General features: G+C 29.4%; 1 protein-coding gene across 1 annotated transcript; it reads left to right on the top strand.

Annotated features, from left to right (window-relative positions):
- Positions 1–4454: 4454 nt before the first annotated feature.
- LOC107456748 (transmembrane emp24 domain-containing protein 5) lies at positions 4455–20918 on the top strand. Its single transcript, XM_016074700.5, has 4 exons — positions 4455–4832; positions 7270–7391; positions 8716–8896; positions 14929–20918. Exons 1-4 carry the CDS (start codon positions 4653–4655, stop codon positions 15163–15165), a joined length of 720 nt encoding a protein of 239 aa, XP_015930186.1. The 5' UTR covers positions 4455–4652; the 3' UTR covers positions 15166–20918.
- The last annotated feature ends 4763 nt before the right edge of the window (positions 20919–25681 follow it).

Below are 25681 nucleotides of genomic sequence, written 5' to 3'. Positions count from 1 at the left end.
GTAAGGTAATTTTAAACAATTTTTTATTCAAGACTTATTATGAATAAGAAATTCATTTGATGTAAATAAGGCTCTGTTTTTCAGATCAGGTGTAACTGAGCTAATTTTGCAAAAGTAGTAGAAAAAATAAGCAGTAAGTAAAGTTACAGTTCTGATAACAACTAGCGTTCTGCTAATAATGTTTTGGAATGCTTCACTAAGTTTTCATGTAATTTAAATTACATAATCGTGTAATTTTAATGTTAAAAAAGCTTTAGATACTTTTTAATTTAGGATTTATCTTATATAAAAAAAAAATCATTTTTTTATAGATAAAGTTATGTTTTGCAAAACAGGTGTAGTTGCGCAAATATTGTGTAATGGGAAAACTTATTGTAATAAAGCGAAAAGGAAAAATCTCGATATTTGTAGTTGCAAGAATTCCTTCTGGAACATTTTATTTCTAGTAAAAGTATTATCCATTTTATAATAATTTTTAACAGAGCTAATTTTATCAATCTGATAGAAAAACGTACGTATATCAATAACAATAATGATACTTCTGAGAATAATTTTTTGAAATGCTTCCAAAAATTTTCATTCAATTTCATACATATTAATACTATTTCATAAAGCATGAATTTTGTAAGGGAATTTAAAATGATTTTTTTATTCAGGGCTTATCATAATTAAAAAATTACATTTGATATAAAAAGCTATGTTTTTTAAAGTAGGTATAGTTGGACTAATTTCGTCAGACTGATTGAAAAATGTATATCAATAATTATAATTCTGAGGATTACTTACAGAAATCTTTTTATTTTATTTTCTAGAACTATTCCTTTTTAGTAAATATATAATTATTCTTCGTATAATGACGTAGCCTACCCTTCAACGTAGACTTTACAAATATTTATTCAGCGAATTATTTTTTCAACAATAGTTGTCTGTGTAAACTGTTGACATTTTATTAAAAGAATACCGGGTAATTAGACTAAAACTAACAATGCAACCATCACAATAATAAAATATTTTCTATGAATTTAGAATCAAAACAGAGTTTAAAGCAAGAACGATGTAGGAAGGAGAAAATGTATTTCTTTACATTACCAAAAATATATTACTCTTCTTCTTTTTTCTTTTTTTTTTTCCCTTTTCTTTTTTAAAAAAAATTTGATCTTTTATCACGATTTCCGGAAGGAAGAAGGCTAACATTCTATAATTAACTTTCGAATTTTAGCTTTTTCTTCTGTGCAGGGAAAATTATTTATCAATAAAAACGACTTTTAAATTTTTTTTACTTATTTATTATTTTTTTTTAGTTTTGTCTTTAGTTTCATTTAAAAGCAAAAGTTCAAAATTTAAAAAAGATTTTCTTTTCGTCTTGAAATCGTTGCAAAGTTAGGAGACCCTGCTCGTTTTGATCGTCCAATCATAAACATGGCTCATTGGATAATAAACTATTTTAGTCTAGCTTTGCAGGGATTGTGGTACTCATTTCAAAATAAAGTTTTAAAAATATCTAGCATATAACTTACAACTCTAAATTCTGGTGTTTCCGTGTAATACAAAAGTTTTAAGAAGTTCATTCTTTCATAAACGCATAAAATGCTTGAAAATCAAATAAAAGGTTAGAAAATAAAAATTTAAAACATTATAACAAATCAGGTATAAATATAAATAGAAGTAATATTCACTGAATAAGACAAAAGCATTTTAAATTTAATCTACGAGCTACGTCATCGCGAGTGTCGATGGCGGGGTGGAGAGAAATGTCCAAAAATTCTTCTCAATATTTTAGATAAATAGAGAAAGTTTAAGAGACTCTTTAATTCTTGTATCCAATTAAGTTAAAAACAAGTTAAGATTTTTTTTTAAATAAATATATAAGCATTTATTAGATATTTAACAATTGGAAGAAAAATTTGATTCTTTTTATGTGCGAAATTAACTGTGCATTTTAATTTCGTCTGCTTCAAAACTGAACGGTTGCGATAACTATGAACTGTTCATACGTAACATTAAAATGAGTTTCCCTGGAAATTTAATTCCCTACTAACTTAATTATAGATTTGGGAGTTCGGAGAATCAATTGTGACAAAATAAAAGAATTTTTTTCTCGAAAGACACACTCAAAACTATTTTTTTCTTCCTCTCAGTATTTCTGATTGATATCTGTTGACCTAGTTCATCTGCAATTTCAAATTAAAACGTCTCTCTCCCTCTCTTTCATTAATTTTAAAAATCATTCACAATAAGAATAAATTATAAACTACTCTGTACGTGTTTTATTCTACTAACATAATTAAAACAAAATATAACACTTATATAAATAGTTTGCTTTTAATTTTTAATTTTGGTGATTTAGCTCTAAATGCTTCAGCTCTTCGTTGACAAAGTGACATTAGTTATGTGAAAGGTCTTTTGGTCGAAACATTTTCGTTCTTTTTATTTCTTTATTTATTCATCTACTTTTTATTTTATTCTTTTAAGAAGAAGACGAAACATTTAAAAACAATTTTTAGTTGTTGACACTTTTTAACTGCATAAAACTTGTGTTAATTTTAGCATAAAAACAGAGCGTACCCTATTGGCTGCTATTAATAAATTTTATTTTATATCCGTCGTTGAACAGCCTACCCAATTTTTGGGTTTACGACTATTAATGTTCGATTTCGTAGCCTTGTCATTTTAAACCAATCCAGAAGTAAAGGAAACTCCTGCATCAGTATCCTCAGAGGTATTGATTTATTATGGGAACATGGAGGACTTTGCGACTAGACTGATTTAACATGCGTCAGTCACCATTTACTACACGGTGAGTCCTCTGCCGGCCTGGGATCGAACCCACGAACTCTTGGACAAGGGTCCAGTGCCCTACCAACCAGGCTATCCCAGCCCGTGCTATTAATATATTTTATTTTATAACCGTCGTTGAACAGCCGACCCAATTTTATGGGTTTACGACTACTAATGTTCAACTCTGTAGCCTTGTAATTTTGAACCCAATCCAGAAGACAAGGGAACTCCTGGATCGAGTATTCGGAGAAATTTGCCTTCGTGGAGGACTTTTTGATGGAGCTTACCCGCATTTGCGTTACACGGAGAGGAAGAGCACGAGAATCTCCCACGGTTAGCCTGACGGCAAGGAGACTCTAACCCATGATCCGTCTACCACTGATGACATTTTATGTCAGCACTGTGGTCAAGCCAAAATAGTTCCGAAAAATGATGTGCCATTACTGTACTCCATTCGTGGAGGGTAGTCCTAATTTTAGCGCAATTTTTCTACTCTTAATGTGGCAATCAAAGACTGTAAAGTTTTTGGTTTTAAGATTTATTAACAGAGAGTAACTTCTTTTCTCTACAATCACAAAGGATTTAGGATCTCTTCAATAATAAAGAAAAAGTAAAAATGTTTCAACGGCGTGTGAGTCACATAAAAAGGAAATTTTATTTATGACACTCTTTGAAGGAAAAACGTGACTTGGAAAAATAGGAGGAAGCATCATTGCAAGATGGCGGGATCTTCCAAATTCATTTGTTGTTTGCTTTGTTGAAAGATAGATTGAAAAACCACTTAATATTGAAAACACTACAAGTATAATAATATTGGACGGTGCGTTTTCTCAAGTTTAGGCGTAAAAATCAGTCAGAAGTAATAACCCAGAAGTCTTATGTCGAATTTTCTCTTAGCTTTACACGGTCAACCATCCATTCGGAAAATATCCCACAGTAGACTGACCGTAAGGACATGGTTCCCTGCAGAACACCGAAGTCAAGTATCATTGGCTGTGGTCAGTAAGCGGGTGGGTGATCACTTTGATGAACTTGCGTAGGGACCGTGGGTGCTCGGTACCAGTCCTCGTTAAACTGTTCTTCCGCGAAGTGCTTGACTTCACGCACATGTCGTAGGGCTACAAGAGCAGGGTAACCATGCCCTCTGCAGAAGATAAAAATTGTGATGGTATGCCTTCGGATCCTTCTCAGGGATATTTCCTAGACCACCGCCAATAGCCCATTGTGCAGCTCTAGTGCGAATTGTTGTTGTTGTTGTAGTTCATTTACGTCGCACTAGAGCTGCACAATGGGCTATTGGCGACGGTCTGGGAAGTATCCCTGAGGATGATCCGAAGACATGCCATCACAATTTCGATCCTCTGCAAGGGGGATGACACCCCCGCTTCGGTAGCCTAACGACCGACACGCGAAAGGTGCGACTTAAATAAATACCAGTTCAGAAAATATCCATAAGCCAATGCTTAACGCAAATGTATTGGACTGTGGATTTTAAAACACATTCTTTTTGTTCTCCAATTAATTATTTTTCGAATTCAAATTTTTCTTGTGCTCTCCTAAATTTAACATGAAACGGTAAATTTCCTTTAATCCGATATTTGGCCAACCAAAGTTTCAAAAATATTCTATAGGTTGGCAAAAACATGGCATTTAAAAAAAATCATACTAAAGGAAATATTAACTTTCACTTAAACTTCATAATACTGCAAATAAAAGTTTGTTTATATCGGATAAATGTTATTGATAAACGAAGAAAGAAGGAAAGTAGTATGATTAAAATTTCTTAATTGTTGATACAGCAAATACTTGAGAAGTCACGATTGTTTCCTTTGCTTACAAAATTTAAAGGTGTCTCTGAAAATCTCAGTAATCTAATGAAAATGGAACTGTTCGTTAAAATTGTTTGTTATGTATTATTTTTGCCTCTAATCATTGCCCAAAAGAAGTCTTTTGATGGTGTAGAGAGTGAAATGACGATTAATGTTCGCCCTGGTTTTGTTGATTGTTTTTATCAAAGAGCAAAACCGCAGGATATTTTGGAAATTGAGTATCAGGTTAGTAATCTAATATGTATTCACTGCGTTAAAAGAATTTTTTTCCACACCGGGTTATTAAGTTTTTTTTTTTCTTCATGTGATGTGTAATATTTCAAAGATAAAAAACATACCTTATAATTATGAAAAAAAAACGAAAACGTGTCGCAATTTTTTTTATTTTTTTATCCTCTTACATTCGTGTTTTAAATCTAATACATGGGTCGTTTTAATTTTACGCGCAATTATCATTTTCCAAAAACAAAGTAATTTTTCTTCTCTAGTATTTAATATTTTTCTAAAGAAAAAAAAACTGATAAATTTAAATAACATGTGCTGGTATGTGTAACAATCAATTTAGAGTTTTTTTAAAAATAAAACTATTTTTTTAAAAAAATTCTGTGAGCTTGCGAACAAATCTCGTTAAATAAGGTAAGAGCGAAAGTGTTGAAACTAGCCACAAGAGTCAATAAATTGTTTCCCACCTATTCATTACTGGTACGCTTGCTAAGGTTCCGCCCCTGTCTCTGTTATGGAGCTGCCTCAATCGACCTGATTTAAAATTGGTCACTTAAAATGCATTTAATTTCAGAATGGGAAAAATATTTATTCTTCTGTTTTCTTCCCTCTAGTCCTGCTCACCTTCTTAATTGTTTAGGCACCTCCTGGAGGCAGCTGTTAATTGAATAGGAGATTGAACAGGCATCAAGGTCTTTTGGACCTGGTGTAGGTGTTTCTACACTAGGGGGATGGGTAACAACAAAATAACATAAATTGTTTCCAGAAAGTTCATTTTATAATCTACAATCAAAAGTCTTCATGTAATACTTTCGTTCTGATAACCTGTTTTCTTGAGTTAAAAGACGACAACTACATCCAAGTTGAACAAAGGTTTCACAGTTAGGAAGTGCCCCAGTATCCAGAGGGCCCCATCAGGGGAGAACGATGCGCCCACTTAAAGCTTGGGAGGGGGGGCACTGCCAGTATCATATTTTGTAGAATTTTCCCCTTATACTAAATCATAGTTCATTTATCGATAAAAATAAATTGTCAGCAATTTTGTTTAAGAAAAACCCCATTTAATAAGCATGATATATTCTGTAAGAAATTTTGTTCCTGGAACGCAAGCCAAAGACCATTCCCTTCTTAAGTACGGCCTCAACTATGTTAGTTACATGTTTAATTTTTTTAAAATTGTCATATAAAATAGAAATGTCTTCTTCTTTTCCACTAAAGTTCTAGTATTTCTAAATTTCCTACAGAGGTAACTTGTGTATACCCAGTTTTACCTCACTAGTGGTATAAGACCAGGTGATATAAGTTTTTCTTGGAAAAAAAAAATCTTTTATAAAAAAAGCAGTACATCAATGACTTTTCAAGAATGATACATTGTATACAACTAAACAATGAATATTTTGATTAGATCTGAATGTTTCTAAATTAAACAGTTTCCCTCCAATTGACTTTTGAATCTTAATTACCTACTAATACCTCACTTTTCTATAGATAAGACATTTTTTTTGTTCAAACTTCTAGTGTCAGTAATCTTAGCAAATTAGTATTGATGTTTAATATCTATCATGATATATACTTGGCAATGTTATATATTTCAAAATCTAGTTTGTATTGATTTCCACTAACAGTGTTTTCATCATAGAAAAAAAATGAGTGAGAATTTCTAACCCTTTCTCAAAAACAGGGTGAGATTTCAAAAAGTTAAGTGAGATTCCTAAAAACTAAAAAAATACAAAAACTCTTGAAAAAAAATCATTTCTTTAATTATAATACATTTTTAACTTCTTCTATTAGCATTGAATATTTTTGGTGCATCATCATAGAAGATTTTGCCTTTACAAGGTATTTGTACATCTTACATAAGTGCATAAAAAATTTGAATGTCTTACATGAAGAAACCTTACCTACGGTAAACATGTGGTTACAGAGAAATGTGTTCTGAAAGGGGTTCCGTGGTTGTGTTCGGTTGTTCGAAAAGTTTCTGAACAATACTGGTAAATAGGGAGGCTAGATAATGGTGCAGATGTTGAAAATAATGAAAGATCCAGGAAGAAAAGTGAAACGGATTTTATTCTAAATGGCATAATTCGAAGCTTTTTCCAAAATGCGAGAAATTGGCGAATTTTGAAATTGATTTATAGAATGCGCGAATTTCTCGCGGTAATAATTTTTTAATGCGAGAAAAGAAAAAAATATGCGAGATTCTCGCGTTCTCACCCTGTAGTGAAAACACTGACTAAAGTCCCATTAGTTATGTCATTCAAATTCGTATAATTCATAAACTTAATTATATTTTCTTTTATAGACCTCTCTAATAACAATTAAATTTTGTCTTTTTTCATGAAACTAGTATAATAATTTTTTTTGTTACTTATTGTTCATCAATTAAACTTATTTATTTTATCTGTCTGTTATAATTCTTAAAGTTGTTTTGTATCTGTAGGTGATTGATTCAATATTTAGTGACATGAATGTCAACCAGGAGTTAGATATCAACTTTCAGCTATTTTCACCTCAAGGGAAGGAACTCATTTCTGATTATAAGAAATCAGACGCTAATCACAGGTAATTTTAATTTTTGAAATGGAGCATTAGCAAGTATTGTGACTCGTAATTTTTTATGTTCATGTATTTTTGAAGTAAAACTTAAATACAGTTCATGTTTTTAGCAGGACTCGCTCATATTAGGGAATTTTCTTTTATAATAAAATAATATATGTGATCTTGTTTGTTATTCTATTCATGCAATATTATACAATACAATTCGAGTATTCATTCATAACAGTAATTAATTATAAAAATTATTGTGTTATTTGAAATGGTGAATTTAATAAGTGATGTGTATAGTATGTGATTTGTTAATGTAATAGTATTAATAAAATTTTATTGTATTTTAAACATTTATTTATTTAATCATAAAATTAGATTTTATTATATTAATACACATTTGTGTAATTCATTTGAGTACAATTATTTTAAATTCAGATTTTCATTTATTTATTTTTCTTTCCAATTGCTTTGTTAGTTTTAACTTGCTTAATGATATATTAAATAGCTTGGAAATTAATACTACTATTAAAACAAGATTGAAATTATATACTGTTATATTTGATTTTTCTCTTGGCAAAAACAGTTTCTTCTACTTAGGTTGGGAGAAACCTATTTCTTTCTGAGTAGTTAATGCAACAATTTAATGCAATAACTAATAATTGTGTACTTGTAACTAATCACATGGTTGTGTCTAATTGTGTTGTCATTCATGGCGTGTTAACATTACAACTCCACTGTTCAGTTTTATTATTATGTTGAACCAATTTTTCAATCAGATTTAATTGGATGCCTGCAAGCCACATCGCACGTTTGTCTCGAACCTGATTAGCTGATTGATGTGTGATGTCGCTTGCAAGTATCAAGTATCTAATTGAAACTGAAATGACAATAATTCTCATTTTTGAAATTATGATTGCAAAATAGTAAAGAAATGGTTTTTGTTTGTGAAAACCTCACATTATTATTGTTATTTTTAAATGAATTTATAAAGGGATTTTTACTGTAAATACATATATTTCTGATTGCTTTATATATTAAAAATTTGAAGAATTGGCAGTATTACTCTAAATTAGAGGATGATTTGGTTTATACTGCAAATTTTTTTTATTTTTTAACTTAGCTGTCTTTTTGTGAAAAAAAAATTATAATACAATATTTATATTGTTAGTAGTAAATAAAACTAGAAACCATTAGAAAAACCACATCTTTTTTGTCAGTTGTTTTTAACTGAGATACTAGTTATAAATTTAAGATTAATTTTCATTTCTTAATATGAATCGATTTTCCCCTTCCCTTTTGATGTAAGATATCTAAAAATATAATACTGTTATATTTTAAGGCATGAAGTGAAGGAAGCTGGTGATTATAAGTTTTGTTTTGATAATCGACACAGTCTTCTGTCAGTGAAAACTGTTTACTTTGATGTTTATATTGACAATGAATCTGCAGATGATGATCAGTGGGATGATTATGACTTTTCTCCTGAATTGCTCTACAATGACACAATGGATCAAATAAAGGTAATTACTTTTGATCATTTTATGTAAAAAATTATTCATATAAATAAATGTAGCTTCGTTAGGTTGAAATGCCTAATCAAACTATAACAAATGGCATGATTTAAAATGATTCTCTTAAAGTAATAATTGAAGCCAAGAAAATATTTTTAAACAATATAATTTATGAGTATATTCTTAATTATGTGATTTTTTTAAAGTCTGATTTTATTGATCATGAAGGTTTTATCTATAGAAATAATGAAAGGGAGATGTAAATTTTTATTTGATGTTTAAAATGGAATAGTAATTGAAGTAAATGTAGATTAAAATTGCTTAAAATATTTTTACACAATATAATTTATGAGTATATTCTTAATTATGTGATTTTTTTAAAATCTGATTTTATTGTTCATGAAGGTTTTATCTAGAGAAATAATGAAAGGGAGATGTAAATTTTTATTTGATGTTTAAAATGGAATAGTAATTAAGGTAAATGTAAATTAAAATTGCTTAACGTTTAAATAACAAATTATTTTTTCCATAATCTATTTTTTGCTACTGAATTTCTAGTAATTTGTTTTTAATAAGTATGTTTCATTAAATGCATTTAGTTTTAAATTTATTTAAATATGGGTGCTTATAAAACTTTTTAAATATGTAGTGCATTTATAAATAATAAATTTAATGTTAATTCATGTGGGTGATGAGCTTGAATAAAATTGTTATGATTTTATTTCATGGGCACTTTGTATAAATTGAATAATAATTTTATCCATTTTAGTTGAAAACATTAAATATTTTAGCTGTATTGTTTTTGAATAATGTTTAGTATTATTACTACATTTTTATTAGAGCTTAGAAAATGTAAAAATAAATAAATAGAAATAATTTTTTTTAAATAATAAAAAAAATCTAATTTTGATAAATGATCAAAAAATCTGGTTTCTTTGATTTTGAAGTGGGGAGTGGAGTTATAAAAGCAACATTATACTTCGTCATTTTGTGTCAGACTAGAATTTGCATATATTTTTAAATCAGAAACAATCATATTAATTTACATTTTGTTAAACTGTGTTGGCATCAACCCTATGCCATTTAAGATGGATTTAAATAGATCTATCATTCCTACTAATTTCTGCTTGTTTCATTGTTTTGTACTTAGAACTGTTTTTGTATTGCATTTATCATCATTACTTTTTGATGCTTGTCATGTCTTCGTAATTGTTTAAAGTTTTAATTAATATGAAGTTAAGCTGATCTTCAGCAGATATAATCAGCTCTCTGGATAAAATTTCAAAAGGGAACTTTTTTATCTGCTGAGGCTCTTGATATCAGCCCTCATTGATGGATTTCAAATATTTTAACGTTCTTTTGAACTGGAAATTGGTAGACTGTCAAATCATAAGAGCCAACTTCTACTCCAATTACACAAAGGTAATAATTATACAGGTGTACGCACCAACTAATGATGCTGATCTATAATAAGAACAGTTCTATGATCAGCTACGAAAAAATATAAGACTTAGTCCCTAAACAAAATCTTCTAATTTTAATGGGATATGTGAATGCAAAAGGCGGAAACCGAACATCTGATGATGAATTTTCAATTGGATTTTAAGCGAGTGTAGAACAAAAAGAAAATGGTGAACTTTTCACATCCTTTTATTAACTGAATAACCTCATTATTGGAAGCAGCTATTTCAAACAGAAACAAAAAAAGACAAAAAATACAAAAGATAATGGATATTCCTGACGAGAAAGCAAAGAACCAAATGGATCACATAGATGTTAATGGTTTATTTAAACAATCTCTACAGGATGTAAGAGTGTAAAAAAGCAGCAATTGTTGCATCAAATCATTTTCTACTAACGGCTGCAATCGAACTAAAATTAGCAATAATACCCGAAAAGAAAGGAAGTGGAAAATCAGATACAATGTTCAAAAACTTTAAGGAACCGAAAATAATAATGCCTGCAAATGAAAAGAGAATGATACATTTTGCTGTTTTGATATTATAAACAAGTATGTCACCCTCACTCCAAAGAAGCTTGATGAAAAGTTTCAAATATTATTCTGTATGTTTTGATAATGATATATATATGTATTTTTTTGCAGTATCAAAGTAGTTGTTTCCTTTTAACCTCTTCCATTTGTGCTTATTGCATTCTTTTATTATTGCAGACAAATAATTCTTTTGCTGAATTAAAAGCATCATTATAATGTAGTTAACCTTTAATATTCTTGTGCACAGTGAAAATATTTTTTATCCAAGTGTCTTAAAAATGGTTTAATAAGATTAAATAAAGCATGGTCTTATAAAACAAAGTAGTCATTTATATTAATTACATTGTTTGTTTATGTCTCTCAAATCTTAATTTAATTTTGCATTTTAATGCCATTTACTGAAATAATTTAATTCTCAGATCTTTTAAAATTCAGAAATGGAAAGCTTACTTGAAACTCCCATTGAAAAATGTTAAGTGCGCTCTGATACAATTTATATTATCCAATAACATGGACATTGACTCGTGCAGATGAAGAAATGCTGAGCATATTTGAGAGAAAGATATTACGGTGCATTTTTGGAGGAATTAATAAAAACGGTCAGTGGTTAAGAAGATCAAATTTAGAACTCTATCGATCATATAATGAACCAGACATCATAAGATTCATTAAGGTCCAAAAGATAAAATGGGCAGGCCACTTAGTAAGAATGGAAGAAGACCGTATTGTGAAAAAGATTTTTGATGCCCGGCCGACAGGAACACGTAGAAGGGGCAGGCCAAATCTCAGATGGCTAGATACCCTGGAGAAAGATTTATCTATATTAAAAATAAAGAATTGGAAGTCCATTGCCAAAAGAAGGACAGCTTGGAAAAAACTACTGGAGAAGGCCAAGGCCCATCCTGGGCTGTCGAGCCAGTGAGGAAGGAACATGTAACACTGATCAAAATCTGTTTTTTTCTTCTTTTTTTTCTTTTCTTTTTTTTCCCCCTAAGTTATTTAACTTAAAAATATAAGCATTTAAGTGCACACTTTTCATTAAAAATTAGTAGAATAAAATATCGTTTGTAAAAAGGATACAATTTCTATTATTTATTTAAGTTTTTAATTTTATTTGTAATGATTCAATGTTTTATAAAATTTTTCTTTTTAGTGAATTTAGTTTTATATATCTTTTATTTTTGGTGAACAAAATTTGAAAACGAATGCAATGCACATGCGTAAACAATATTCATACGTAAATAAAATACATGCAGTAGCTATAAAGTTTTAACACGTAGATGTAAAAATATGTTGATCTCTGAAAATCTCAAATTATGAAAAAGCAATATTTAGCATATTAGTTACATCTCAGAAGTTTTTCATTCAAATAAAATCATGAACATGAATTTTCACTTTAATTTTTCAGTTTTATTTCTTTTAATTAAAATAACTCAATTGAATTTAGAGCATAGATTCTCAACCTTTTTAACGTTGCCGCCCCCTTAATAAGCAAAATACATATCAACGCCCCCTTTGTGATGATCCAGTTATTTAGAGCATGAGGACGGAGGGGGTGTGCTGAATTATAAGGTGCATTTTTAGGCAATTTTTTAAACGTTAAATTTGCTTGTTTTTCTTTAAAAATTTAATGTGTACGTTAACTCGATAATTTTCTCCAGGCAGGTAATCACAGTTTATTTGTCATAATAAAAATAAATACGGTAATGAAAAAAATAGTACAACAAAGAAAATTATACTTAAAAAGAGTCACCTGTTCTTAATTAGATAATTGAAAAAACACCCAAAAATAAAAGTAGTATCAACGAAACAATCAAGTTACTATGTCAGTGGAATGATTGTACTTGATGGTTCATAGCCAATTTCTTAACGTTCGGCTCAATATTTTTGCTGAGGTGAAGACGCAAGTCCCCTCGTTGCATGATTTCGTGTCTATTTCTCTTTTTTGTAACTTGATCCATAACAGCACTGAATCCACGTTCGACGAAGTAGGAGAAAGGGAAGGAAATTGAAAATAATTTTGAAAATAAGAATAAATTTTGACAGTCCAGAGTAGAGGCAATTCTTGTGTATCATCAGAGGAAATTTCGCCATTCTTTTCAAGATACGATAATATTTGAAATTGGTTGAACTCATTCCAACCAAATTTCTGCTACCAAAAAATAATTTTTTTTTTTGAAGTATAGAAATAACTGATTTCATAGGGAACAAATTGAGTTTGTCACTTTGAAGTTGTAAATTAACACCATTTAATTTTGCAAGTAAATCCACCAACATCTATCTTAAATTCTAGCAATCTGTCTCTCAGAGCTACATTCTGTCTTCGAGGAACTCAAGCACAGAGTCGAAAAGATTCAAGAACCTATTGAGACAAGGCTCCTTTGGAAAGCCAGCGAATCACGGTGTAGTAGCAAGCGATATTCTTCATAGTTTTTCTTAAACAGCTGTCTGAGTAATCAATCATCGAGAACATTACTGCGAATTTTGTTCACAGCTGATATGACATATTGCAATGACTGATGCAAACGGTCACTGAGGTTTTTTCTTATTAAATACTGTCTGTGAATCACGCAGTGAACTGCTAAAATATCTGGTACCACCCTCTTCAAAATGGCGAAAAACCCACCATGTCGACCCACTATTGCAAGGGATATTTTTGATTAAATCGGATGAGGCTGGATAGTGTAAAACTGTTCCTAAAACTTCCTTAACAGACGGCAGTATCAATTCTTTGCCGATGGTATGACATTTCCCAGATTTAGCAATTAATTTTGATTTATTATAAGAACTTATCAAACCATCATCGCATTTTTGTGATTAGGTTGTCAGTAAGCCTGAGGCCAAAGGTGCCTTCAGAAACTTGTCTTTGATATTCGTGAAAAATGACAAATCTTTATTTTGTTTGTGAGGATGAATATTTTGCAAATGCTTCTGCTAACGAGAAGGCTCCATTGTCTCATTATATTAAACTTTGTTATAAAATAAATTCATGGGTAGTTGAGAGTTCGAGGGCGATTGAACAAATCTAAACTTCAAGTACGTGACACTGTATTGAATACACTTCTTTATGTTAACCGACATTGTTGGTGGCAGAAAAAGAAAATCAAGTGTTTTTTCAAATTAATAAATAATTTACGATTAAGAACTAATTCACAAACGTACCTGGCCAAATAAACACTGAAATCGAATCGAAACTGGGTAAAACACTGCTAGGAAGCAAACTAAACCATCATAAGAAACACGGGTCAAATCGAACATTTTTACAAAAAGCGCATGCACTTTAATTCTCACCAAATGGCTGAAATGAGTCAGAGGCAAAAACTACTGACTCATGCGCTGTGCTTACTTACTTACTTTATTTAAAAGCAACTGGGCACCTGGGCCGCGCAGCGGCCCCTATCCCATTCATCATGAAATTACAACAATGAGTTAGAAACATTTTGAATATAAGCAGTCGTTGTGGTAGCTTTGCAATAATATTACCATGATTAGAGAAAATACAAACTTGAACAGAGATATTTACAGTAATTGCCTATGCGCTGTGCTGATTCGGATCGGACAATATGTATTGCATCAGTTCGTTTTACTGCTGGTACTAATGTTGTATCAGATAATCTAAATTTATTATATTAATCTTTGTTTTCTTTATCATTAATTTTAGATTAATTTTATTTACTAAATGATTCTTAATTTTATTTGAGAGTATTAAAATTAAATTTGAATAACATAACATGCTCATCGCCCCCTACCGCCCAAAACATACCTAACGCCCCCCTGCCGCCCAAAACATACCTAACGCCCCCTGCCGCCCAAAACAAGTACACCGCCCCGCAGCATACTCCCAACGCCCCCGTTGAGAAACACTGATTTAGAGTAATGAATGAAAATCATGATTGCTGGAAATAGGTATTATGAATCATTTTAATAATGAGCGTAATAGAACCAAATTTCTTTCTTTTTTCTAATTGATTTCTTTTCCTTCCACAGTTTCTTAATTTTGTTCTCTATATATGTTTATAAGGTGTTAATTATAGAATCTTATTTACAGATATCCATTGCAAAAGTGAAAGAATACTTAAATGAAGTCAAGCATCATCAAGATCAGTTGAAAGCGATAGAATCTCGAGATAGAAATTTGCAAGAGCACAATTTTACAAGGGTGAATCATTTCTCAATTTTAATAATTATTGTGATGATGGTTGTTGGTGCCGTTCAAGTCGTCCTCGTCAGAAGCCTCTTTGAAGAGAACAGTAAATTGCATAAATTTTTTAAATCACTGTCTTGATAGAAGTTTCTGATTCTATGTCTTAAAGTTGTTTTTGTTTAAGAAAATGACAAAAGTTCTGATATACTCCTTGAAAAAATTTAATGTTATTTGATAATGAATTTTCGCAACAATTTTGTTTCTTGTATTTACAAGAATCTGTAAAAATTTTCATTTTCATTACTGTTGTAATATTTATATTTTTGAAATTTTTTTCTGAAATAATTTAATTGTTTTATGTTCTAGAAGATAATTTTTTCAAACACATGTCAGCACATGAAGGTTTTTTCAGACATGTGTTAGCTTTTACATGCATATAATTTTATTTTCAAAACTTGTTCTATGTACAAATATGTTCAATGAAGTGATATATTATCATTCAATGTTAATAAAACATATTATAATAGTACTTGTAATAGTGCAATGTGTCTAAATACAATTTTTATAATATTGAAATCATCTAGTGACAATAAAACCCTTTTTCTGTATGAAAAATATTTTTTTTAAATGAAACATTTTAAAAGATATTACTTTTGTCTTTCTCATTGCCTGTAAAGAATTCTTTTTTTTTTTCCTTCTATAATCTGTCTCCTTTAACAGTTTATCCCTATGTTGAAATATTAAATTTGCTTCATTTTGTGTATGTCTTACAATCTATATTTTGATGACTTAAAAAATCTCTATAAATGCTCTTAAAAAATGCAAGAAGTGACCATAAAAGTATAAAAGTATCCTTAAAAGTGCAAAAATGTCGTAGTCTGGCCTTATTCACAAAATAAATCTTTTAGTTAGTCATAAATAATAATGATGAGCATCATCGTGTGTATGTTTGAACATTTAAGAAGCATTCTTAAAAATAAGTTCTTCATTGTTTCAAGTATAATTAAGTTATTAATACTTAAATGTATTGACTGAGATTTCTGGAAATTTTATAAACTTTTGCTTAGAAAAGTGAAATGTGTCATTAAATTGCATTCATATGTATTAGTTTCTAAATTAACTTTTAACTTAAAAAAGGAAGTTATTTACTTGAAAAAGTGTCACCCCCTACATTTTCGCTTTTAGTATCAAATGCATTTTATGAATGATCTATTAGTTTAGTAATATTTTTGTTAAAAATAAAACTTGTATGTAAAATTTGATTTTTTAAAAGACAATGTTTAAAAAAAAAACAAATATTACTAGAACTAAATATTCCTTTTCCAGTCTCGTTTTATATTCTTTTAAAATATTTTTTTTTTGGTATTATTATTCTTTTTACTTAATATTTTCTTTAATTTTAAAAAAAATTAAATATAATTAACTTAATTTTTTTTAATTTTTAAAACAGACCAATTATTGTTGCATGGTTGTATCTAAGAATTGCACGGTCATAAATCTGCTCGATTTGAATTTACAGTCAAATTCTGGGTAAACTTGATTGACAATACAACTCCCAACTTTCTCCCCACACTAATTACAGTAAAAAACAAAATACGTTTGAGGCAGATTTTTAAAAGTTGCCTAATTAGCCTGAACAAAGAAATATTTTTTCTAATTAATGTTTTAGCTAGGTTTTGACTGTATATTTTTAAACATGCAAATGTCGATAAGAGAAGTTGAATTGTTGCAATAATTTGTTTATTTGATTTGTGTGTAAAGCTGTTTTTAGAGTTTGTTTTCCGTATTTATTTGTCATAATGCTTAGTTTATTAAATAGTGTTGTCTCTTTATCTTAAGCCATCTTTTGTTAATTTTTTAATTATGTCAATAATTTTTGTTTTTACTCAAATGTAACAAAGCTGAAAATTCTCTTTTTAATTCCGTATTAAATAAGTATTAACTAAACATTCCCATAAACGGAGCTATAATATTTCTTATCATGTGATTTATTTGGTATTTGAAACAGCTCATGCAAATATTTGCTTTAAAACTAAATACATTTGAACTTTGGTATCTCGAACTTTGATGACACGAATATTTGATATCGCAATAAATAAATAAATAAAATAAAATAAATGAAGCTGAAATCCTTATGCATTTGCTATGCTGAGAATAAAAAAAAATCTTTTAGTCAAACATTTTTCTCGGGGAGCCTAAAGAATTTGAAATAATTTCTTGCACCTCATTTTTGCAACTTTTCACGAAGCTTTTATAAAAAAAGATTTACTATCTGATACTTAAACATTTAATCTGCCTTAGCAGATTAAAATACTTGTTGAAAAGACGAGAGCAGTTGAAGGAAACCAAATTTTGTAGAAGAACAAACAATGAATATTAATCAACCTGAATATAAATAGTGTTTTAAAAGAACCAGCAGACAAGCATTGTTTCACTGAAAATTACAGATATTTTCATGGAAAAAATCTACCAAGTTCTGTCTCTTTTTCTTAGATTATTTTTTATTAAATCAGATTAATATACTTTTGGAATTTGAAGCTTGTTTTTTAATGTTACTTTTATTAGATTACCTTTCACACTAAATGGGAAAAAAAGGAGAAAATCATATTTTTATTCATGAGAAAAAGTTCAAATTATCGTATGCTCACTTTTTCAAGTATATATTTTATCATAGGGTAAATTAACCAGTGAAGGAACATTTAAGCTTCGTTTGCCTTTTAAAAAATCATATTAATTTCAAAATTCGTAATTTTAGTTAAATGACAGTGTCAGCATATTTGTTACTAATTGCAAATTATGTAGAAAAATTGTAGAGAACTTATATAATATTGTTTTAAAGTATTGGAGGTTCAAATAACAAGTAGTAAGAAGACAAAGTGAAGGAACAGCTCTTACCAGTGAATGAACACCAAGTAAAGGAACACTTAAGTTTGGTTATTTTTTAATGCTCTTTATGAATTTATAAGCCATACAAATATTTAAAAACAGGCCTATTCTTGAAATTATAACATATAAATACTTGGAAAATGTTAACTTTTTTTTGTAATCATGAATTGAAAATTAAAGTGTCCACATATTAACACATACTGTTCATTCACTGGGAAATCTATGCCCAGTAAAGGAACATGCCTGTTCCCCCACTGGTTATAAGTTGTTTTTCGTATTTTTAATGTACTTTTGATGCAAAACATCACTAAAGGTGCAAGAAAATTAAAGTTTTTCTTTCATTTTCATTAACTTAGGAAAAAACCCAGTAAAGGAACACTTGTTCCTTTACTGGATTTTCATTGTTTGGTGATCCAGTGAATAAACGCCCCCTTATCTCAGTACTTGATTATGCTATGATGCTTAAAAAATATAAAACGTAACTTCAATAACTATATTTTGAATTCTTATTTTCACAGTGAGAAAAATAAAACTATTACATGCAATTAATTCCACTTCAAACATATAAATACATTCACTCACCTTGTAATTTTTTCAAAGAAACAAGGTGTTACAGAGATAATAACAAATTAAAAATTTTTTCCAGAGAAATCTATGTGACCAGGTAATCCAAAACATTGCTAGATGACTTCCTATTGTTTGGCAGTAAGCTATTCTTACCAATCAATCTAAAAAAAAACTTTCAAATTCTTATTTTTAATCAATATATATGAAATGTTCCTTCACTGGTTGGTTTACCCTACTAAACATTATTTAGTTAATTAAATATCATTTAATCAATAAGAAAGTGTTGTATGAAATAGGCATTACTTATCGTTTGTACATTATTTTTTAATGAATGATGCATGTTTTGATGTTTTTCTACCTTAAAGACCATTTACAAGAAAAATTTATTTTCCGGACTTGCTGAAGTTCTTAAGATTCTGGATATGGTACTTTCCACTAGGTAATTCTTTAAATGCTAACATAGGTAGTTATCATTTTGACTAAAATATTAAAAATGTTAAGATTTTTCAATTACCCGAATTCTTGATATCATGACATTTTTATTTTCTTCCTTCGAGTTTGTGATATTGAGTTTTGATTGTTTTATGATTTTTCTTAAATCACTTTTTAAATAAAAAGTATTCACTTAAAAAGTAATTCTGTCTTTCCACCTTTTCATAGAACTGCCTTAATTCTACCGCTATTATATAGCTTTTTTTGTTTTGCATACTCAAAACAAAAATCATTGAATTTTAGTTTGATTTTTTTTATTAGTTTTCTCCTTTTGGAATTTTTTGTCTCTGAATAATTTCTAATTGTTGGTAGTTTTTTTTAACATTGTGGTTTTACTTATTACAATACTATTAAGATATGGATGACATAGTGATTTCAAAAGTTGTGACTGGAGGACTGATTTGTAAGTTTAACAAATAAGCAAATTTTGAGAGTTTTTTTTGGGGGGGGGGGAGGGGTGGAGAAAACATTTTACTAGCAGACATTTTAGTATGCTTTTCTTGATTAAAATATATAGTTTAAATTTAGCACCTCCGATTTTATTGATTATTATTTTTATTTTGCAAATAAAATCTTTGTGCATTTTGTTTTCCAGTTTTGTTTTTTAAAATCCTTTCATTAATTTGTTTTGCATGGTTTGTTGTTTTTTCCTGTTATTTATAAAAGCAGTATCTAGTATAATTTCTGTTTCCATTCCTTGTTGGATAGGACTTTGAAGATATGTAGTTTTAGCATGAATATACATATCCAGGATTTTGTAAATCTAACAAATTGAATTTATAATTGCTGATTGTGTACATTTAGCAGAAGATTATAATTTTATTGTTTTATAGATATTAACATATTTTCCATTGGAATAATTTCTTCTAATATATTTATTTGCAATTGCGATTATTATTTTTCTGTAAAATGAAGATCTCATTCTTTGTTACCTATTTCAATCGTCTTTTGTGTAATATTTCTTATATGTTTTATTTTACAGTATGCTTCTGATAATGTAATTTTTTACATATTTCTGGTTGGTGTTTTTTAAAACTACACAATTTCAATTAAAGCTTTAAACCAATATTGAAAAAGTTTTTTTTTTTTTTTTTTTTTTTTTTTTAAGTTTGAGTTTACTATGGAGGTAACATTAGAAAATTGTAACACCCCTCATTCAAACTTAATATTTTTTTAAAAACTATTTTAAGACTAATGTTTTCAGAAAGAAGTTAAATACTTTTCACATAATTCTTAACTTTATAAATTTATAGAAACCCATAAAATTTATGTACCTCTTTTTTTTCTTCTTTTTTATATATATTAAAAAAATACTGCCTTTTCTGAAAAAATCTAGAAAAAAAAAAAACAACCTGAAAATCCTTGAATCATTGTTTTGACGAAAAATATTTACTGACTTGTTAAGGTTATAAACAAATGAAAAAAAAAATAATACAATGATTTTGACTTATTTATTATATTTTTTAATTTGTCAAGATTACAATAGTACATGACATCTGTGTTAGAGATTACTTCTCCCACCCCTAAGTCCATTGTTTATTAATTATACTTAACAATGCTGTTGAAAATTAATGAATATTAACAATGCTGCACATGCATTGTTAATATTCATTAATTTTCAAAGTGGGGTGTCACATTCATAGCTTGATTATTGCATATAAAATTTTATCAATGAGGCAGAAAATATTTTGAAAAAAACAGCTTTTTATTTTACACTTGTTTTGTATGATTGTGCACCTGTGCCAAAAAAGTGCCTTATTGATGTGTGGTAGTCAATAAATACTGTTGTATTTTTTATCTGTTATTTGCATTTTATTGTCTAGTCTTATGTTTAGCTTTTTCACTGCTTAAAAAATACTCAAAAGATCTTTTCATTTCAGTTGTATGTGTGAACTGTCAATGACATTTCTTAGGCAATCAAAGTAAATAAATAATTTATTTTTAATGCAGTTCTTTATTTCATTCTTCACATTGTTATGTCTTTTTTATTTTTAAATGTACAAATTGAAATAAGATCCCCCTTTTTTTAGCTCTTTCAGTGCTAAGGCTTTCTCTTATTGATTCCCTATTTAAAAATAATTTTGCATTTGCATTATTTTCTACATTAGACAATAAATACTCTGTAATTGAAGAAAATTGTTGCTTTTTCTTTTAAAAAAGTTAATTGATTCCATGATTTCCCAAATTTGTTGTGGCTTTCTTATACATATCTTGTAGATAAACATTCAACAGACCTTATTTGTTGTTGTTGTATTCTTTGAAATACTTTTTTTGGCTCTAGATAGCTATCTTTAATAGAAAAGATTGCAATGGGAAACAAAAAGAAAGAACAACTCAAAACGCTAGACTTATAAGAAAAAATGTGCCAAAACTAATGCATTTTAGTTAATACTGGGTATTCTGTATTGACTGCCTTTATTATATATTTTTTATAATTCTAACAAAAGAAAGAATATGTATATTTATAGAATTCAAGACATAACTTTTTTTGTACATAAGCTGCAAGTGCATAGAGCCCATAATATAAGATAAAAAAACAAACAAAGAAAAAAATTTAAAGAGAAAACAAAGAATACAAATTTAAAAAAAGAATATTTAAAATTAGAAAATTTAATAACAATATAAAATATATAACAAAGAAAATGTAACAATTTATAAAACAAAAATAAAATTTTTAACAAAAATAAAGAGTAGAAAATATAACAATGATATTTAATAATTAAAAAAGAAATAGTGCGTGGAGTCCCTCCACGCGGAAGAAGTTAAACTTCGTAACCTGCGACGTTAATTGTAGAAGAATCAGCAGTCGTGAAAGGATCACTAGTTCTATTCAACGACTCTTTTTCCTGCTCCGCTCGCTTCCGTGCTCTATAATAACGGTAATATTGTGCATTTTCCCCTCGTGGATCTCTTGAACCAGTTGTTGCGGTTGCCTCATCGTCTCGCCATGGAAAATGTATTTGTATTAATAATGTATGTGAATGCGTCATAATGTAATTTCAAAGGAGAAAACCTAACAATCAATTGATATTCACAAGAGACGTACCTTGACATAACCTTAAATCCGTCGCATTGTCCGTGGGATTGTTTTCACTCATTTTTCACAATTGTTATCCACTAAATTTGAAAATAAAAAATATACCCTATTAAATTATATGTGTATCAAAACAAACTAAAAAAATATTTATAGAAAAACAATACTTTTATGACTTTTATTATTTTTATGCTAGTGAGAACCAAAACAATATGGAAATGAATGAGGGAAAACTGGATCCTACCACGTGATTTCCCGGCCAATAAAAATGTAGCGTTAAACGTTTAACGCAACCTTGTTGGAAGTCGCATAAGAAGTATAACTTCAAAAATAAATATAACATCAAAACAAAAATATAAAAATTTAACTATTGATGATAATCTTTAATTGGGTATAATATGAAAAAAACACAACTACTTCGATTTAGTAGGAACAACATATGACGCAATGCTAAACGAATGGAATTTAGTTGTTGTTTATTTAGTTATTGTTATTAGTAGTTGTTGTTATTTGTTTTAGTTGTTGTTGTTTATTTAGTTTCAATAACTCTTCTTTATAATGCAATAAAATCTGGCGAGCAGCTATTTAAACGATCGAACACTTCGTTTGTTTATTTGTGGCTTGAAGTTAGGCTCGCAGAAAATGCCGTTCATGGGTTAAATTTAGTAGGAACAACACAACCTGTGACGTAGGCTATATTATACCCAATTGGGTATACTATAGCCTACGTCACAGATCGTGTCCTACTAAATTTAACTAGTAAACAGCATTTTCTGCGAACCTGATTTCTAGCAACAAGTAAAAGCACCAAACGAAGTGTCTTGTTTATAAGTCGCTACTCGCCAGGTTGGAATTGTATTAGTCTAGTTCCTTTGGAAATTATTTATATTGTTGTTTTACCGAAGTTTATGAATTTAGTAAACATATTTGAAGCTCAGTGTATTAATTAAACTAAAAGGTAAATGTTATTCCTAGTAAGTGGAAGTAGTTGTGCTTTTTTCATATTATACTCAATTCAATCGTATATGACTGCCACAATGACTTATATTTTAAATTATTCATATTTAAAAAATACATTCTTCCATTCACATTCAATAGCAAACTGAAAATATATGCATAAAATGTTGCTACTTTTTATTTTCTTTTAATAAATTTTCGAATCTTATCAGTTAGCATTTTTTGCATTTTTTAGTCGCCCGTTTCAACCCTGATTATGCCGAAAGCATAAATGAAATGCAGAGGTTAAAATTAAAAGAAAAAAGAAATGGATTCTGCTAAAACACATTTTGTTTACAATTCCGCTGAAACCCATTTTACAGAAAACGATGAAAAAGTTTCCATGAAATACATTTTAATCTGAATACGAGTCATTAATAAATTCATATTGTTTAAAACGTTGCGTAAAATCTTTACCAAGAAGTGTTAGTTTGTACATGAATCTACCACTTGAAGCATATATTTGATGTAATGTTGAGTAAGTTTAATGGTATTGATTGATAATAAATGTAATTAATACGAGGTTATCAGTCGCTAATGAATAAAAAAGATAATTATTGTTGACTATCTCTTTGAAGGTTATTGAACGCTGCTGTGAGAACACGATTAGCATATTTTCGTCAAAAAATAGAATTCAAGCTCAAAACAACATTTTAAATTAGGTCGACAAACTTTACTTTGATACGATAAAAAAGAAAAAAAAAATCATGATATTTCTTCAAAATAGGTTTCTTAAAATCATAGAAAGTTTCATACATTAATTGCGACTAATGGGAACACGATTTAAAAATTTTTTTAAATATTTTTTTTTCGAACTTACAAAGTTTTTTTCTCCTTAAATAAAATAAAAAAGACGAAATGCATTTTTTATAATAATTTATTTTGTACAAGACAGAACGATGAATTATTAAATTTCTGGTTCATATTTGTAGCGTACCGATTTTTTTGTTTGTTTTAAAACCGGCGTTGAACAGCCGTCCCAAATCTGCTTTTACGACTATCAACTTTCAACTGTTATTTTGAACGTAATCCAGAATTTTCGGATCAAGCATTGGGACAAACAAGTCCTCTAAGAGGACTTTTTCATACTAACTCGCATTTGCGCTACATGGAGAGAAAAACCACGAAAACTTCTCGGCAAGGTTTTCCTGACGACAAGGGGACTCTGACCCATGATGAGTCTACCACTGAGGATGCATTAAGTCAGCACTGTTGTCAGTGCGAGCTGAGTGCGGAATTCGTATCGACAAATCATCGCTGGGATTCGAACCCGGGTCACCTCATTGAGAGGCGAGCGCTTTCTCGCCTGAGCTCTACCATACCGATTTTATTTTGTTTTATAACCGTCGTTGAACAGCCTTCCCATTTCTGGGTTTACGACCACTAATGTTCGACTCCGTAGCCTTGTAATTTTGAACCGAATCAAGAAGACTAGGGAACTACTGGATCAAGTATTAAGAGAAATTTGCCTTCGTGGAGGACTTTTTGATGGAACTAATCCGCATTTGCGTTACATGGAAAGGACAAACACGAAAACCTCCCACGGTTTGCCTGGCGGCAAAGGAACTCTAAGAGATAATCCGTCTACGACTGAGGTTATTTTACGTCAGCATTGTGATCTGTGCAAGCTGGATGCGAAATTTGTATCGATCAGCCACCACTGGCATTCGAATCCGGTTTACCTCATTGGAAGGCGAGCGCTCTATCCCCTGAGCCATTATGGCTCTTACCATATAGATTTAGATTATTCTATTTATTGATTTTTTATACTGTTCGTTTATTAAACACCAATGTACGAAAGAAAAATTTAATAAAATCAAAAGCAGCCGGTTAAATAAAAAATAAAAAAAAAACCTTTTCAAAACAATTTTTTCGAAGTGCTTATAATTCCTTTATTTTTCGAAAAATTTTCCGACTATCTGGCTTATCAACTTTGTTAATTAAGATGGTTACTGAAAATTTCAGATAAACTTCATGCAGGGAGAAAGGTAATACTTTAGTGCGTATATTGACGTCATTCGATGATTTTGAGTTTCTCCTCGCTGTTCGGCATTTCTACAGCGAGGACGATTCGTGTAAAAAGGTTCACAATCATGCTTATTGAAAGTGCGCTTCTCCAAACTTTTCACAATAAAAAAACTGCACGGATAGAGAAGAAAAATTCCATTTAAAAATCGCCAAAATTCATTGAAATATTGGTCACCATTAGTATTTCTAATCTTAATGATCCCTCTACTATTCCTGAATAGGATAAATAAATGGGGAGGTTATCTAATTCACCATCTTATTTCTCATTGTTCAAGATAGGCCAATGTGTTTTGTTGAAAATACCTCTTAAACAGGCTGTTTCTAGATCAGCTGATTTTTCATTTCCTCATCCAAAACAGTCTAAAATATGATTCAATCAGTCCATCTATCGTAGTTTTGCACTTCATCTTATTTGACTATTGAAGGACTTTGCAGCCTTCTTTGTTGGTTTTATTTTTTCCTTTATTCTAGTACTATGAGAAGTTCTAATTCCTTCTATTTACAAAAAAGGTATTATTTTTGATGGTAAAATTCCATAAATACTTGAAGTAAAAAGTCTTTATCAAATCATTTGTCATTGTAATTATTTTCTTTGAGGCCACCATGGATGCTTTTGAGAGTTTTTCTTTCGAAAACTGCAATAAGTTTTCGAAA

This window comes from Parasteatoda tepidariorum, chromosome 2 (genome assembly GCF_982258835.1).
Source record: "Parasteatoda tepidariorum strain Cologne lab strain chromosome 2, Ptep-v5.0, whole genome shotgun sequence".
NCBI lineage: Eukaryota > Metazoa > Arthropoda > Arachnida > Araneae > Theridiidae > Parasteatoda > Parasteatoda tepidariorum.
Note: the sequence above shows the minus strand (reverse complement) of the source record. Positions and strands in the feature narration are given on the sequence as shown.